A 19,138-nucleotide genomic window follows, 5' to 3' on the forward strand; every position below is an offset into this window, starting at 1 on the left:
GGGTTACAAAGTCTTTTCCCTTCCCCATCAAGTCAAGAGAGCCTAGGGACTCTGTTTCTGTCTGCCTCTTTCTCTATCTCCTCTCCCCTCCTCCCCAAGTTTCTCTCTCTCTCTCTCTCTCTCTCTCTCTCTCTCTCTCTCTCTCTCTCTCTCTCTCTCTCTCTCTCTCTCTGTCTCTGTCTCTCTGTCTCTGTCTCTCTCTCTCTGTCTCTCTCTCTCTCTGTCTCTCTCTGTCTCGCTCTGTCTCTCTCTGTCTCTCTCTGTCTCTGTCTCTGTCTCTGTCTCTCTCTCTCTCTCTGTCTCTGTCTCTCTCTCTCTCTCTCTCTCTCTCTGTTGGTATTTCGGTCTTCCCTCCTTCTAGGTTCCCCTCCTTTCTATGTCTCTGTCTTTCCTTACCTCTCTGTCTCTCTCATTGTTTCTCTGTGTCTCTAGCCACTTCTCCCTTCCTCTGTCTCTCTCACTCTCCTCTGTCTCTGTTTTTCTCTGCCTCAATCTCTGCCTTTCTCTGTCTCTGTCTCTGTCTCTCTGACTCTGATTCTGTCTCTCTGCTTCTCTTAGATTCTGCTTCTCTCTGTCTTTGTCTGTCTGTCTGTCTGTCTCTCTCATTAACATATTCATGAGCTTCAGCAGAGAGGGAGGCAGTCAAGGAGGGACTGAGAAAAAGAGGGAGGGAGAGAGAGGGAGGGAGGGAGGGAAAGGAGGGAGGGCGCTTTATGCCTGCCTGCGCAGCTGAGCCCTCTTTGGCAGCCGCCCCAAAGCCAAAGCCAGCGCACATCCAGCGGCACCCACCAGGACTGGTGGCTCTTGTTCCCTGCTCTTTGTGCCGGTCGGCCCCCCTGAGTGGAGCACCATGGGCACGGGGGACTTTTTCTGCATCTCCATGACCGGAGGGGCGCCCTGGGGCTTCCGCCTGCAAGGTGGCAAGGGGCACAACCAGCCTCTACAAGTGGCTAAGGTAGGCAGCACCCTGCCCTGTGATAGAGCAGGGGAGTGGGCAGGGGAGCTCTGGCCTGGGGCAGAGAAGGAGATGCTCGATGCTCGCTAGCCCAGCCGCTAGTCTTTCCAGGGTAGATTCCGAACTGGTGGTGCTGCTGGGCTGGGCTGGGCTGGGCTGCTCCAGTCCGGAATACCTATGATTGATTGAGGCAGCGGCAGCACGGGAGACAGATACAAGCCCTATGTCAAAAGATGCAACCATACATGGACGTTTGTTGAGGTTACAAGCCACATTGGGGGGGGGGGGCAGTGCTTTCCCCCAGCCTGAACTGGGAAAAGGCTGACTGGGGTCTTCCCCACCGAGCCCCTTGGGAGGGCTTGGAAGCCTGCGGTTAAGAAGCTCATTTCATCTGAGTCTTGGATCAGGACTACGACCATCTTGGTCCCGGAAGGGGGAAATACATTGCTGTTGGACTTTGGCGGGGTGACCTGGGCTCCCTGCGGGGATGCCTGTAGGGGCACCCATCCGTCAGCAGTCAGCCACAGACCAGTTTGGGGCAGGGGTATAAGGGCACTGAGGACGGGGTGTCCCAACGCTTATATCACGGTGGCCTTTTAAGGCGTATAGGCATTGAATGCACCAGCAAATAGCCTGCTTGTTCCATTAAACGGGGCAGAACTGCTCGGGTACTTTGGGATCGCTTTCTATATAGGCGAAGTCAAAGTGGTATTTGAAAGAACCTTTTGCAAGATGTCTTAAAGAGCCCAAAGTTTATTTGTTTAAGAGTCTCGTTTCCAGCCTTTCAAATTTGCAGGGCTTACTCCTTGGAATTAGGTAGCTCCCGAGAGTTTCTTCAGCCCAAGGGGATGTGACTTTGTCGTCGGATAAGCGCGCTTCAGCTCTAATGGCACGATTAAGCCGGAATTTCGGTTTACAGGATTTCCCGAGGGCTTACAGTGTAGGTGCTCCTTTGACTTTGGGGGAGAATAGCTTTCATTTTTCTCTCCTGGCCAGTTTTTTTGGGCCACCATCAGTATCGGATTCTAGAGCTTTATCAAGTGGAGAATCCATTCTGCTTGGTAGTCCTTTTCCCCACTTCCCTTCGCTTTCCCTTCTAAAAACTGGCCACTGAAGAAAGTAGAACTTTGGACAAAATACTTGCAACTTGAGAAAGATTCTTAAGAAACGATGGGGGATTCCTGCCACCTAGTGGACATTTTTGACCAATGTCTAACGTCAGCAAGTCTTCCGGGAAATGTATTGATCGATGTTTTACATTTTTTTTTTCTAAAATACCCTCATCGGTAGAAAGAAAGAAAGAAAGAAAGAAAGAAAGAAAGAAAGAAAGAAAGAAAGAAAGAAAGAAAGAAAGAAAGAAAGAAAGAAAGAAAGAAAGAAAGAAAGAAAGAAAGAAAGAAAGAAAGAAAGAAAGAAAGAAAGAAAGAAAGAAAGAAAGAAAGAAAGAAAGAAAAGTTTGATCCTGTACCTTTAATATATGTGTATTTGCTCATTTATAAACTATGCTAATAATTATGTTCATTATAGAATTATGTCTATACCATACATGCAAAACCAGATATTTTGTAAGGATAAGATAATGGAGAGCCAATGGAGTTTGTAGAGTTGGGAAGTAACTCCATTAGACATGTCCTTTTGTAGGATATGGATTCTCAAAAAGGAAGACTGGAAACAGGGAGAACAAGGAGGAGGGAATAATATATTGGCCAAGAGAAAGGCGATAACGCACTGTACTAAGATGGTGGCTGTGGGAGTGGAGAGAAGGGAGCCAATATGAGAAATCCCAAGGTCATAGAATGACAAGACTTGGCAAGATATTGGATTGTGGGGGCAGCAAAGTGGAGAATGACTTCAAGTTTGCCAGTTTGGGTGGTAAGAAGGATGGTGATGCCCTTGAACAGAAATTTGGAGGAGGTAAAGGCTTGGTGTGTGTGTGACAATGTAATGAGATCTGTGATGCAAAGTACCCACCCATGCCTGTTCATCCTATGTGACTTACTCTGTTCCACCAAAAATGAAAAATTTGGAGTGGGGGGATGGTCTTAATCTCTAGCAACTGCCTGTCAAGGACCTCCTGCCAGAGCCCTGGGGTGAGCTGGGAAGGAAGGTTATGGGTGATAGTAGAGAGATTTGAGATACTTGGCTGCTTGTACATCTCTTTTTGTTGTTATTATTCAGCCTCAACAGTGCCCTATGCCACCTAAAAGTTCTTTGAAGTCTGAGGCATTGATGACTAGAGCAGAGGCAGAGAAGCCAAGTTCTAGTGAAGGACAAGAGAGCTGCTTGGAGGGTGGGGGTGGGGGCAGCATTATTAGGGAAAGTTGGAAGATAATGTTCAGTAGCTGGGGCTGTGAAAGTGAGGTTGTACTGGAGATGAACCTCACTCCCCTCCACAAGTTCTTGTGGCAGGGTTGGAGTGTTACCCATTTTCCCACCTTCCATCTGATTACCCATTAGGTTATGTTGTAGTCCCTTGGACCATGCCATAGATGCTCAACTCTGTGTGTGTGTGTGTGTGTGTGTGTGTGTGTGTGTGTGTGTGTGAGGGATCCACTTTGGAGATCTAGACTTAAAATCTAGAGCTGGAAGGTCCCTTACAGACCAATGAGTCCAACTGTTTCATTTTACGAAAGGGGAACCCCAAGATATAAAGGGAATGAACCATAGTCACACAGGGTACTAGAAAGTCGTGAGCCAAGATTCAAATCCAAGAATTCTGACTAGGAATACAATATTTTATTCCCTTGATCATTCCAACTCTATCATTTATTTTCCTTTTTGAGTGACTAACTGGCACACAGTGATAAAAGATACATAGCAAAAGATTGTTAATACAGAATTGTTCTTTCAAGGCTCATAATAAAACCAAAGGTGGGGGTTTGGGTGCTCTACCTTGTCTCTGCCATTTGGGGTCACTAGTCACCCGAAGCTGCCAATATCCAGTGATTGATGGGGACATCAATGCATAGTTGTCCAAACATGGCATGATGGTTACTAGTTAAATGGAACAGAAATAGTAGATGGGGCTGTGGAGATGGGATCCTGATCAGTGTCTGTATGCTGTTGTAGTTATGGCTAGGTACTAGAAGGAAATAAAAAATCTATAATTATTCACATCATCCAAGCAAGACAGCTTTCCTTTTGCTCCAAGTATCCAAAACAAGTGACTGCTTGTTGGGATGATTTTGATGCTTGTCACCAACTTCCAATTATCCTATGTTATCAATATAGCCTATTCTTAATCAATAGATTGCAAGTTGAAGAAACTCAGGCCTTCAAATTATTGGGGAAGACCAATGTACATCTCTGCTTACCATCTCTTCTTATATTTCTAATTCATCATTCCATTAAACTTTTTAAACTCAACCATTACATTGTTTTCCCAAGTTTTATAAAATGTATCTTAGAAACTTGAACACTAAAAACAAAATAAAAAGAAAATGAGCTTTTTATATACAGAGCAGGAGAAAAAATAGATTGTGTATTAAATGATGAACCTTTCTTACATATGCTTGCTTTTTATTTTTAAAAGTAAATAATAAATTCACCATGTTATTTTCAAAAATGCTGTACTTATTTTTGCTTTTCCCCCTTGAACTTTTGTGTTTTCTCTATGGATTCCTTCTTCTTCTTCTTCTTCTTCTTCTTCTTCTTCTTCTTCTTCTTCTTCTTCTTCTTCTTCTTCTTCTTCTTCTTCTTCTTCTTCTTCTTCTTCTTCTTCTTCTTCTTCTTCTTCTTCTTCTTCTTCTTCTTCTTCTTCTTCTTCTTCTTCTTCTTCTTCTTCTTCTTCTTCTTCTTCTTCTTCTCCTTCTTCTTCTTCTTCTTCTTCTTCTTCTTCTTCTCCTTCTTCTTCTTCTTCTTCTTCTTCTTCTTCTTCTTCTTCTTCTTCTTCTTCTTCTTCTTCTTCTTCTTCTTCTTCTTCTTCTTCTTCTCCTTCTCCTTCTCCCTCTCCCTCTCCCTCTCCTTCTCCTTCTCCTTCTCCTTCTCCTTCTCCTTCTCCTTCTCCTTCTCCTTCTCCTTCTCCTTCTCCTTCTCCTTCTCCTTCTCCTTCTCCTTCTCCTTCTCCTTCTCCTCCTCCTCCCCCCTCCTCCTCCTCCTTCTCCTTCTTCTCCTTCCCCATGTTCTCCTTGTTCTTCTTCTCCTCCTTCTTTGCCATGTTCTCCTTGTTCTCCATGTTCTCCTTGTTCTCCATGTTCTCCTCCTTCTTCTCCTTGTTCTCCTTATTCTCTGTGTTCTCCTTGTTCTTCTCCTTCTCCATATTCTCTGTGTTCTCCTTATTATTCTTCTCCATGTTCTCCATGATCTCCATGTTCTCCTTGTTCTTCTTCTCCTTCTTCTTTTCCATGTTTTCCTTGTTCTCCTTCTCCTTCTTCTTCTCTATATTCGAAGAAGAAGAAGAAGAAGAAGAAGAAGAAGAAGAAGAAGAAGAAGAAGAAGAAGAAGAAGAAGAAGAAGAAGAAGAAGAAGAAGAAGAAGAAGAAGAAGAAGAAGAAGAAGAAGAAGAAGAAGAATGAGAACAAGAAGGAGAAGGAGAAGGAGAAGGAGAAGGAGAAGAAGGAGAATACGAACAAGGAGAAGAAGAAAAACAAGGAGGAGAAGAAGGAGGAGAACAAGAAGAAGAACAAGAACAAGAAGAAAAAGAACAAGAACAAGAAAAACAAGAAGAACAAGAACAGGAAGGAGAATGAGAATAACAACAAGAAGAAGAATGAGAATGAGAACAAGAAGAAGAAGGAGAAGAAGGAGAAGAAGAACAAGGAGAAGAAGAAAAACAAGGAGGAGAAGGAGAAGAACAAGGAGAACATGGAGAACAAGGAGAACATTTCTCCTTGTTCTTCTTGTTGTTGTTCTTCTCCTCCTCCTTCTCCTTCTTCTCCTTCTCCTTCTTCATCTCCTTCTCCTACTCCATGTTATCCTTGTTCTTCTTGTTCTCCATGTTCTCCTTCTTCTTGTTCTTGTTCTTGTTCTTGTTCTTCTCCTTTTTCTCCTTCTCCTCCTTCTTCTCCATGTTCTCCTTGTTCTCCATGTTCTCTTCATCCTCCTTGTTCTCCTCCTCCTCCTTTTCCTTCTTCTTCTCCTTCTTGTTCTTGTTGTTGTTCTTGTTATTCTTGTTCTTTCTTCTCCTTCTCCTCCTCTTCTTCATTTTTCTTTCCTTACATCTGCTCTCTGGCCTCAAATGTCCATTTTAGCCCCTAGGGTAAAGATTCTGATTTTAACTATGTTTTCCTTAGAAGGATGCAGACTGAGAATATTAGGAAGCCCCTTTCCCCCAGGCACCAAACTATTTCACCATCTTGTCCAAGGGTCCACCCTGTTCTTTGTCCTACTCTGCTTTAGCTATCTGGCAAAGCCTATGGAGCCTTTCTAAGATTCATGTTTTTAAATACCTAAAACTAAACAAAGAAGATTAGAAGGGAAGCCAATTACATTAAAATACAGTTATCAAAATATTATTTAAAGTTTATTTATTTGTTACATTAAAGTTCCCAGGTGTCTCCCTCCCTGCCCTCCTTACACTAGAGAAGGCATCATTTGAAAACAAAGTACGTATATATGCAAAATGTATGTTTCTATTTATTATCTATTTATTTTTCAATGAACATGTACCTAATATTTATTAATAAATCAGTATACTTGAAGGCATATTATTTTCCATATCAGTGTCTTACCACAACCACCACCGCTACCACTACTGCACTACTCTTTCCACATAAAAGTTCCTTCTATGGGTTTGAACGTAGATAAGTCATTCTTCAAACAATGTTTCCATTGCTGTATAGAATGTTCTCTTGCTTTTCTTAATTCCTTTTTTCATGATTTAATGTAGGCATTTCCATGTTTTTGAAAAAAATTTTTCTTATCATTGCTCATCATTTTTTACCTTACAATAGTAGTCCATCACAATAGTATGCCTTCACTTGTATAGCCATTCTCCAATTGAAAGGCAATCCTTCAGTTTTTAGTTCTTTGTTACCAGAAAAAGAGCTGCTGTAAATATTTTAGAATGTGGAGGCTTTTTCTTTTACCCTGATCACCTTGGGAAACAGACCTAAGAAAGATATTTCGGGGCCACAGGGTATACTCAGTTTTATAACTCTTTGGGCCTTGCTCGCCAAAATGGTTGGATTAGTTCACAGTTCTACCAACAGTACATTATTGTCTCCTATTTCCTAATATCCCTTCCAATATTTGTCATTTTTCCCTTTTACCATTTTAAGGTAATCTGATAGGTGTGAGATGATATCTCAGAGTTGTTTTGATTTGCATTTTTTAGTAATGATTTAGAGCATTTCTTCATATGGCTATATATAGCTTTAATTTCTTCACCTACAAGCCATCTGTTCATAACTTTTGACCATTTATCAATTGGGGAATGGCTCATTCTTATAAATTTGACAAAGTTCTCTATATATTTTAAATATGAGGCCTCTATCCAAGAAACTCTCTATAAAGCCCACCCCCTTCCCAGTGTTCTGCTTTCTTTCTTATTTTGGTTACCTTAGTTTTATTTGTACAATCCCTTTTTTAACTTAGTGTAATAAAAATTATCCATTTTACATCTCACAATGCTTTCTCTTGTTTATTCATAAATTCTTCTATCCAAAAATCTGATATATAACATGTTCCTTGTTTTTCTAACTTGCTTATGATGTCTCCCTTCATTTCTAGGTCATGTATCCATTTTGATCTTATCTTGGTAAATGGTGTTAAGAAATTGGGCTATAACTAGTTTCTCCCAATTGCTTTCCAGTTTTCCCAAGAATTTTTACCAAATAGTGAATTCTTATCCCCAAAGCTTAGATCTTTGCTTTTGTCAAACATGAGATTATTGTAATTTTTTAACAACTGTTTGTGATGTCTGTTCTGTTCCACTGATTGACCTTTCTATTTCATAGCTGGCACAAATTGATTTTGATAATTACTGCTTTATAATACAATTAAGAATCTGATGCTGCTGAGACCTCCTTTCTTTATATTATTTATTAATTTCTTTGATATTCTTCACTTTCTGCGCTTCCAAATGAATTTTGTTATTTTTCTAGCTCAAAAATGATTTTTGATCGTTTAATTGTGATCACATTGGATAAATAGATTAATTTAGATAGGAATATCATTTTATTATATTGTCTCTACCCATGAACAATTCATATTTCTCCAATAATTTAAATGACTTGCATTTTTTTAAAACAACAAGTCACTAGGCCCCATAAATAACTGGTTGTAGGATCACCCCTCTCTCCTGAATCCTGAGAATGACAGTTTTCAGAAAGTGAAACAGCAGATTAAGACTTGTCTTCTGCTCTTTAGTCTGGATTCCACCCACCCACAAGGCCCTGAAACCTCTCCATGAATTCTCTCCTGGCCCCATCTTGGAGCCCAGGCTTGTGGAGATGTCCCTAGGCAAACATCCCACTCATCTGGCAGCGTCTAGGAGCTGTTGTCAAATCCCCTCTTTTGAGGATCACCCGTCTCTGGTGTTAATATCCACAGAACTTCATGTCAGCCAGGAAGCTCAAGGTCTGTTTATGAAACCTTTTAGTTTTGTTTTTAAGAGTAAACTGAAAGAGGCCCAGCCCCACATCCAACAGGCTGTGTGTGGTTTCCAGGAATCCTGGTGCCTTTTAGGGTCTTTTCAGGCAGCTAATCTGATGGAAAACAGGATGAAGCATCATTGAGGCACAGAAGGACAGACCCAGGGTCATAAGATTGACAGGGTCATAGGATTACAGATGTAGGACCTTGGACCTTGAACCAAGGACAGGACCTTGGAAGCCATCAAGTGGAGTCAGTCTATGGGCCCTAGCAGCTTGAGCTTGAACTCCTGCAAGCTTGCTAAATAAGAGAAAGGCTGTTTTGCATCAAAGGCTACTTTCAGTCATTAGGTGGATTTCACCAGAATTTCACACTCACTAATCTAAGAATTCATCTTGTGGGTCCAAACATCTGTGTCAAGATCGGTCAGCATTTTTATTGGAAAACTCTTTTTAAGGCCTTACTAGAGGGGCTTTCTCTCAACAGAATCTTGATTTTATTTTAAATGCCTGGGAACATTCTGAATCTGAAGGGTTTGGGGGTCATTAGCAGCAGTGGGGTGGTATAGGCATTTTAGGAGCTCAAAAAAAGCATTTTCCCCTCCTCTCCCAATACCACATGTGGAGTTGGGATTTTTGAAAAGGTGAAAATGGAAAGTTTGCAGCCAGTTTGCCCATTTATATAGTGAATAAAATTCAAGCAGTCCCTCCCCACCCAACCCTCCAAACTACACAGGCATTTATTCTTAAACATAAAGGAGTTGGATCAGATAATCTCTGAAGTCTGTCTCAACTCAAGAGCTATGATCCAATCAATTATCCATTCCCTCCCCCTTTAAATATTTTGTTGGTGATGCCTCTGTTCACATAACAGTTGTTTCTTGTCATATGACCACAATTAAACTCTCCCTCAAAACAAACAAAAATCCTTAAGACTGATCAATGGGAAGACACTGGTCAGCAGCACATTTGATTAATTAAAATTGAATTGAAAAAATATTTTCAACCAATGTGTTGATACATCGACAATTCCATGACATAATTTCAATTTTATTTTTATGTCCAAGATACTATGTTGGTATAGCGACCGGCCTGCGGTCCCTATATATTTTTACCTGTGGGTGATAACCTGAGAAGGAGAAGGGAGACCGAAGGAAATAGGTGAATAATAAAGACTCAGAGACACCAAGTTAAAACACATGGGGAGTGGCACGAACTCCGTGAATATTTCCCACTAACAAGGGTGCCAGAGAATTAATGGGAAATATGAGGAATAAGAAAACACGTGGGGAGTAACAACTCCTGAATACCTCCTATGGACAAGAGTGTCCGAAGATTAATAGGAAGCATGGGGGTGACAGCATTGCGAGGAAAGAGAGATCAGGAGGAAAAGATAGGATAGAGCACTCCGAAGATCCAGGGAAGTAAGAGAGAGATTCACGCTAGTCCCACAGTATTTATTGGAGGTTTTAGGAATGTGGATTGGGAGGTGATCAATGAATATTTAACATGGCGTAGGTTATAACATTGGTTGAATTGACAATGATGAGATCAAAGAGGTGGAGATTAACCTGACATGCACCTTGTAATGTGGTCTGACAAGGTGTGATCTAGGACCTGTGGTCGCTCAGGAATTCTCTTGCCCTTTGGACTCTAACTTCTATACAATGATCAATAATTGATTTGAACGTGTGTCTGCTAAATGAATATATATGATTCAATATCAATACATCAGCCATACTTCTAAGATGCTAACATGCCTGGTATGCGACAGTTGGGTATAAATATAACAACAAAAACCTTTTCTCATTTATAGAGTGAGAGCATAGGACATGACACCACTAAGGACTCTTCCAAACGAGAATCTCAGTCTGATCCTGAGATGCTACCTTCCAGGCACTTAACTTCTCCTGGACTCAGGCAGCCATTAAATAATCACACACAAGTGTGTACAAAGTGATCTCAAGAGGGAGGGGGTGCTAAAAATAGCTGGAAGGATCAGGCAAACCTTGTTGAAGAAGGTGGCACTTGAGCTAGCTTTGAAGGTGGCCAGGAATTCTAAGAAGCAGATTGCATCCATTCCTCTCCAGTGGCTCAAAGAAGTCTAACTCATCACAGGATATGTCCTTAACATTCTGAATAAACCTATTACTTCCCCAAAGGGCCCAAGAGTTATTTGTCCCAAAGGATCTCAATTACTAGACTGAGTCAGACTTGGCATCACCCACCAGCAGCTAGATAAGGGATGTAGTGATTCCTCAGGGGAGAAAGAAAAACGAGACGGGCGATGCAGTTGGAAGTATTTTTAGGGAATGAGCCACCTTTTCTACCATCCCAAGGATGACATAAATTTCAGGGTAGAAGTGCTTTTGGGACAGAAATGCCTGATTGATTTTTTTTTTTGTGGCATTCATGTGAAACTATGAACTAGGTTTCTAGTTTAGAACTCTGACCACACTGGATATATGTATATATTCATGTATATATGCATGTCTTTTCAAATGTACTCTAAGGATGAGTGTGATATGCTGGAAAGAGAACACCAGTTCTAGGATTAGAGTATTTGGATTCAAATCTTGCCTCTGTCAGTTAGTCCTCAGGCCTCAATTTTCTCATCTGAATTAAGGAAGGTGGACCAACTGACCTCTGAGGTCCATTCTAGCTCTCCATAATCTACTAATTGAAACCTTTCACCCTTTAAAAAAATTCTTACCTTCTGTCTTAGAATCCATATTAAGTATTGGTTCCAAGGTAGGAGAGTAGTAAAGGCTAGGCAACTAAAGTTAAGTGACTTGTCTGAGGTCACACAGCTAGGAAGTAACTTTGGGGCCCTTTGGGAAAGTAATATATTTGTGCAGAATGTTAAGGACATATCCTGTGATGATTTCTTAGAATGATGTGAAAGGAATGTAATTAATTGTAATTAACCTCCTTTTTGCCTCTTAGAATTCTTGGTTGCCCATGGGTTCAAATCAAGAAAGCATGTAATGCCCAGTGGATTTACACGTCGGCTATGGGGGGTGGGGGGGAGGAAAAGAAAATGATCTATGTCTTTAACGAATAATGCTTGGAAATGATCAAATAAAATATATTAAAAAAAAAGAATTCTTGGTTGCCCTCAGAAATAGTTCAGGTGCCACCTCTACAGCATGGCTTGCCTGAGCCCTCCATGTCATGAACCCAGAACCTTCCATCTCCAGGTCTGGCTCTCTATCCACTGTCTATCTACTAGCTGACCCCAAATTCTCCACCTTTGGAAGAGATTCAGAGATGTCTTTGTTTACACAACAGTCATCTTCTAACCTCTGAGTACAATTTAACCCTTCCTCATAATGAAGCCAGTTCATCAAAACTGAACTAGCAGAATGTCCTACATCCCTATATCCTGAGCCACCCCATCATGCTTTCTCTGGGAATGAGCTTGAGATTCATCTGAGTTGGGGGACTTTGGAATGCTGTTTCCATTCACATTATTGTAGTCATTGGATGTGCCTGGTCATGCATCCTTCACTCTGCTTCAGTTCATATGAACCATCTCAAGTTTCTTGGAATTCTTTCTATTTCTTACTTCTTAAGAAGTGCTACTACCCCATCAAGTCATACACCAGGATTTCTTGCAGATAAATGTATTTGGAAATTTCGATACAGAGGTGGGGTGGAGGATGAGGAGGAAGGAGGAGAGTCAGAGAGAAGCACAGGCAGAGATACAGAGAGAGAAAGTGGGAAAGAGAGACACAGAGACAAGGATAGACACAGAGCTATGGGGAGAGAGGAAGGAGAGACACAGAGAGCATTAATGAAGTTCTTAGCATATATCAACTGCAGAGGCCCTTAGGGAAAACAGGCAAGGCAGAGCCTCTTTTTTGCTGTTCTGGGACCCAGTTGCCAGAAGTCCAGATGTCATTGGCTCCTTTTCTTTCCTTTGCTCGCTTTTTTAGGGAAGGACCAAGTTATGGGGAGTCAGAGCCTTGTCCTCCAATGCTGGGTTCATGTTCTCTGTGCTCATTTTTGCCCTCTTCCTCCTTTTTGGGGATGTTTCAGGCCCTGCTGCTGTAGACCTGAGCTGTTCCAAAAGCCATTGTTTCCTCTGATGGGAACCTTTCGTGAAGGGTCAGGGCTGTCTTTTTAGGAGAGGCACAGACCAGCTAGAGTACCTGAGAGGTTAATAACCAGCACAGTGGAGGGCCCCAGTCCCTGCCACCTGAGGATTGGTTGAAGGAACTGGGGATGTTTAGCTTGGTGAAAAGCAGCCTTGAAGGTGGGGATTGGTGTTGTGATCATTGTCTTCCATTATTTGACAGGCCTTCACATGGATGAGAAAGATTCATTCTACTTGTGACAAGATTACAGAAGTTGTAGGAAAGGGGGAAAGCTACAAAGACACTGGCTAAAAATTCATGCAAGCAAAGGTTTCCCACCAATTTGAGCTGTCTCAAAGGAGAATAAACTTCTTCAGGGGATGTGGGAGTGCCCCCTCCCTTGAAATCTTTCTTCTGGGGACTTCTGGGTTAAGATGGCCATAGTGTAGAATCAAGGATCTTCCTCTCCTCACTAGCCATTGATATAAAGTGCCTCAAAAGGACAAAAAACCAAAATCATATGAGTGTAGGATGCAACCTTGAAGGTAAGTGGGATTTGGGCATTTCCACACCATAAGGAAGTTAAATAACTGCCACCAAAGCAAGCTGATCACCCCTCCCCCACTCCACCTACAGCACCAGAGTCAGAGCCAGCGTGACAGAATCAGTGTGAGCATGGGGCAATCTCTAGGCTCTCAGGAACTGCCTGAGAATACTAGAGACCTACTCCTACCAGGTCCCTACTTGGGACCCCAGGAGGCTGAGGAATAGGAACCTTGGGCTCAGAGATAGAACAAAGAGGGGCAGCACACAGCAGACACCACAGAGACTCAAAAATAGCCTCAGGGCAAAAAACCACTCCATAGTGCTATACACAAAAAGTCTGCCCTCATCACTCAGACTTCTGACTGGGAAGGAAAGGGGAAAAAAACAGCATAGCAATGGCCAGCAACACCCAAGAAATATAATCTTCAACTACTGAAAAGAACAAGAGAAAGGCATTGACCCTGGATAATTTTTATGGAGGAAAAAAGTCAAGGCTACAGAGGAGACAGCAGAGGATGACAAACAAGTAAACACATCCAAACCTTCTTTAAAAAATGGAAATTGGTCACGAGCTCTTAAGAAGCTTAAATTTGAGATGATGAATCAAATGAGGAAGATAGAAGAAATTTGACAAGAAAAGTGGGAAATAGTTCAAAAAGAAAATAACAGTTTAAAATACAGAAACTCCCACTTGGAAAAAGAAGTCCAGAAATCAAATGAAATTATAAGTAATTGGGAGACCAGAATTAAATATTTGGAAGCCATTGAAAAGCAGGATAGACCAAACCAAAAAGGGAAAATCAAAAGATCATAGCTGAAAACAAGTCTTTAAAGACCAGAATTGGGCAAGTAGAAGCTAATGATCTCACAATTCAGCAAGAATTAATAAAGCAAAGTCAAAAGAATGACAAAATAGGATACATGAAATATCTCACTGAGAAAATGACTGACCAGGAAAACTGGTCTAGAAGAGACAATTTGAGAATCATTGTCTACCTGAAAACTCAGGACTGCACAGAAATCTTGACATCATACTACAAGAAATTATCCAAGAAAATTGCCCTGATGTTCTTCAACAAGAAAAGAAAATAGACATTGAAAGAATCCATAGATCACCCTCTACATTAAATCCTCAAAAGACAACACCCAGGAATGTAATTGCCAAATTCAAGAGCTTCCAAGATAAGGAAAAAAAATATTACAAGAAGCCAGAAAGAGACAATTCAGATATCAAGGAGCACCAATCAGGATTACACAAGATCTGGCAACATACATACTAAAGGACCACAAGGCTTGGAATATGAAGTCTTTCTTCTGGATCACTGGCCAGGTAGATTGCTCCTGGGCTAGGGATTTGACATTAAGTGACTTACCCAGAGTCACATAGCTAGGAAGTGTCTGAGGTCAAAGTTGAACCCAGGACCTCCCATCTCCAGGCCTGGCTCTTGAGCCATTGAGCTGTTTAACTGCCACTGGATCTTGTGTTATTTGAATCTGTTGCCATAAAAACTATAATCCCCAACAAAACTAGGATTCCCAGCACCCTACCCTCTTGTCATTATGTTCTGACATAGACAGGAGATAAATTCGGTGGAGTTCTGTCTTTTAGTTTCTTTTTCCTTCCTGTGGCGGCTTTGGTGGAGCAGGAATTTTTTTAGGAGGTAGAAAACTTAGTCAAGTGGTTCTAATTTTCAGATAATAAACTTTATGTATATAATACTTGAAGTATTGGATATTAATTTAAATACTACTGTCTTTTAATACTTAGTGAATGTCAGGCAAATAGTCTGATTGGCTGTTATCCTCATCGATTCTTTCAGCCCATGAATTTTCTGTTGATATTTGCCCCTACAGAAGATAAAAATGTATTATATGTATTTAGTATATACTTATATGAGAGACAGTATGATATAGAGAGCTCACATGGAAAACCAGACATACCTCCAAGTCTTCCCTTTGGTTGGGTGATCCTGTTACCTCTTAGTATCAGGAAACTCTTAAAGACAATAGCTGAAAGATTCTGGCCTGTCTTGGTAGAGGAAATGTACCAGGTACTGTGTTAAGTGCTGGGGATACAAAAACCAAGATAAAAGAGGCCTTGCCTTCAGGGAGCTCGTGTTCTACTGGACGGCCATGATATACTAAGAGAGAAGAAGAATACAAGGGAGGTTGTTGTTGTTGTTGTTAAGCTATTACAGTCACATCCAACCCTTTGTGACTCCATTTGAGGTTTTCTTGGCAAAGATACTGGAGTGGTTTGCCATTTCCTTCTCCAGCTTATTTTATAGATGAGGAAAACTGAGGCAAACATGGTGAAATAACTTACTTGCCCAGGGTTATACAACTAGTAAATGTCTGAGGTCAGATTTGAACTCACTTGAACTGATTTCAAGCCTGGAGCTCTATACATTCCACTCCCCAGGTACTCCTATAAAACTAGATACTTAATCCATAATTTCACTGGCAAAGGAAACTCCCAGATGAGGAAATACTCTCTATCCATGAACTGTTGCCATCTATGAATTTTCTTTCTTAAGTGACCTACCCAGAGGCATCTAGTCAGTATATGTCCGGGATGGGAAAGGAAGCTAGATCTGAGCTCCAAGATCAACTCTCTCTCCCCTCTGCCATATCCAGGATATGCAAGGTGTTTGATAAGTGCTCGTGGAGTTGACTTTTTAGCAGAATCGTGATTAGATGATTTCCAGGGATCTTAGCACTGCCCTCTTCAGTGACATCCTTGGTTCTTCCAAAAGAAAAGTGGTTTTTGTTATATGCTCTGGACTCTCTTTGTGTCTCTCTTTGTCTCCATCTGTCTGTCTGTCTCTCATTTGTTTATTACAATAAAATTCCCAGATATCTCCCTCCTTCCTGTGTCTACACTAGAGAGGTAAACACTGTATACAGAAACAGAAATATCATTGGAAGAATGTCTTGTGTATATTTACTTCCAGAGAAAGAACTGGTAAATAGAAACAAGCAAAACTCTCTCTCAAGGCAGGTGTCCTGAAATTAAAAATTTAAATTAAAAATTAATTAAAAAGAACTGAGTTTAAATCTGACCTCAGACATTTGCTAGCTCTATGACCCTCGACAAGTCACTTAGTCTCTGCATGTCTCAGTTTCACCAGCTAGAAATGGGAATAAGTATAGCCCCTACTTTCCAGAATTATTGTGAGGGGAGAAAATGAGATAATATTTGCAAAGTACAGTGCTTGGTGCATAGTAGGTGATTAATACATGTTGATTTCCTTCTTTGAGGGTTTAAATCCAGTATATTGCTAACCTGAGGAGAGCATATCCTCTTTACATTCCCTTCAGTGCTGGGTCTTAATTAATAGTTATCATAAGAATCATTTAATCATCTATTAGTCATATAGATATGGAAGTGGTCAGTCCAGTCTTGAAAATTAGGATGTTTTAGGATATGTTCTAGGCTCATAGATTTAGAAATGAAGGGAACTTAGAGTTTATTTAGCCTAAGTTCTTATTTGACAGAAAAGGAAACTGAGGCCCAAAGGAGAAAAATGATTACCTAAGTGATTACCTGGACCTAAATGATTGCATGAATAATTAATGACAGTGCCAAGACTCCAGGATCCTTTCCACTGTCCCACACTCCCTCCCCTTGCCTCATTGACAACATCAGGAGGAATCTGTCACAATGATATCCACTATGGCAGAGTTGGGGAGTCTTGGAATTGACTAGAACCTGGGTTTGAGCCATAGCTTAGATCCACTCATCCCTTCTTCTCACTGAGCTTTAGTTTTTTAATCTGTGGAAAATGGGGGTAAGCAAGCTTTGAGCAGTACCTGCAGGAGCAGAGCCACTGCAGTTTGTCTGAGGCATGATTATTACTATTAAAAATAAAGAAGAAAAGATGGGATGAGGGAAGATAATGGGCACAATAGATGAAGTGCTGGGCCAAAAGCCAGGAAGAACCATCTTCATGAATTCAAATCTAGCCACAGATACTTATTAGCTGTGTGTCCCTTGGTAAGGCACTTCATCCTGTTTGCCTCAGTTTTCTCATCTGTTAAACAAACCAGAGAAGAAAATGACAAAGCATTCCAATATTTTTGCCAAGAAAACCTCAAGTAGGGCCAAGAAGAGATGGACATGACTAACACACTGAACAACAAAATGGGGGTAATGATGCCAGTACTATCCACCACCCACATTGTGATGAAGATGAAATAAGACCATGTTTATAGTGACTATCAGTCTATCAGACTATCAAACAGATGTTTACCATGTGCCAGGCACATGGGAGATATAAGGAAAGGCAAAAAAAAAAGCCATGGTTCTCTCCTCAAGGAGTCCACATCCAAATGGGGAAGATGAAAAGGAAATAATTAGCCATAGACAAGATGCATAGAGTATAAGTGGAAGGTAGTTTCAGAGGGAAGGCTCTGGGGCAGCACTGGTGAACCTTTTAGAGATGTGTGCCTAAACTATACCTTCAAGCTGCCTGTGAGCCCCGCCTGCATTGCCCCAGACAGCAGAGGGAGGAAGTGCTCCCATTAAGTGGCTGGGCAGAGGGGCGGAGCATGTGAAAATTGTCCCAGGCACAGTGGAGAGGGGGAAGGGGACAGCCCCCTCCTGCATGCTTGCCACACCTTTGCCAGCATGGCTCTAGGGGATGGGGCAGGACTAATGGGGAATGATAGTGGGTCTGGCCAGGAAAGGCTTCCTGCAAAGGGTGAGATTGGATAATAACGGGGAAAGATTGGACTAGATGACCGAGAAGCAGCATGGGACAGTGGAGAGAACACTGGAGGCCAGGTCACACAGGTTCAAGTCCTGCCCTTTTCACTGACTGGCCAAGTGAATTGGGCAAGTTCCTGTAGGATGAGGGCATCGACTTAGGTGGCCCTTTAGGTCCTTTCCAGCAAGATCTATGATCCTCTGATTCCTACATCCTCCATAAAGGATGACTTCATGTGGGTCTCTTTTCTCCATGCCATCAGCTTCAATGGAATGCTCTGTCTTTAAAATCTCTACATATTGGAGCTGCAGAGAGAACTTACATGGTCTTCATGGTTTTTCTTCCAGCCCTAAAATTCTAGAATTGGAATTACTCTTTAAATGTTGCAAAACTTGTTCTTATTCATTATCTCATTGCAATTTTATCACAACCTTGGGAAATGGATAGGGCAAAAATCCTATCCCCACTTTACAGATGGGAAAACTGAGCAAACTCTAGTTAAGGAAATGAAATCTATTTTAAAATGGGACCTTTTCTTTGGAGCCTCCATGTCCTCACTCCCCTTTGTTACCTTGGATCCTTGGACTAAAACTCATGTATGCATCTTATCTCAGTACATCCTCCACAAAAGTTCTATCTGTTCCCTCCAGATGGCATGGAGATGTCCCTGGGTTCTCCCTTGGAGGCTATGGAGGCCAGAATCTGGTTACGTGGATGCCCATGGAACCATAACTGGAATGGCTCAGCCTCAGTCTTAGCTACTACCAGTTTAACCAGCTAAAGTATGGAAGGGTAGCTCAGAGGATAGAGGGCTGGGCCTGGAGTCAAGAAGACCTGAGTTCAAATCTACCTTAGACACCTACTAGCTATGTGACCGTGGACAAGTCACATAACCCAATTTGCCTCAGTTCCTCCTATAAAATGAGCTAGGGAAGGAAATTGCAAACCATTCCAGTATCTTTGCCAAATGGGGTCATGAAGACTCGGACACGATTGAAAAATGAGTGAACAACACACACAAAGTGTGGAAGGGGCAATGATCTGTGCCTGGTGGGCGGAGCTCCCAGAATATAAAATCTGGGACGCTGGATGGTCAAGAGGACCAGGTTTGCATCTTGCTCTGCTGCCAATCACCTGTGTGACCCTGCAGAAATTGTTTAACCTCTCAGTGTTCTGGGGAATTTTAAGTTGTGGAGAAGGTGCCGAGCAGAGTACGTAGAAGGAGTTAACTCAGCCGATGTGTTCATTAGAGCAGTGAAATCAAAGCTTTCATCTCCTTAGGACTTCGAATGTAAGACCGATTTTTGTTAATGTTGA

The 19,138-nt window shown here is 41.6% G+C and overlaps 1 protein-coding gene across 1 annotated transcript in view; it reads left to right on the forward strand.

Annotated features, from left to right (window-relative positions):
• The first annotated feature begins 705 nt into the window (after positions 1-705).
• Positions 706-19,138, forward strand: part of SYNPO2 (synaptopodin 2) — a 206,307-nt gene continuing 187,874 nt past the window's right edge. The window contains 1 exon segment of the mRNA XM_001371714.4: positions 706-955. Within this exon segment, the coding sequence (XP_001371751.2) occupies positions 851-955 (105 nt within the window). The 5' untranslated portion in view covers positions 706-850.

The sequence above is a fragment of the Monodelphis domestica genome, chromosome 6, assembly GCF_027887165.1.
Source record: "Monodelphis domestica isolate mMonDom1 chromosome 6, mMonDom1.pri, whole genome shotgun sequence".
Lineage (NCBI taxonomy): Eukaryota > Metazoa > Chordata > Mammalia > Didelphimorphia > Didelphidae > Monodelphis > Monodelphis domestica.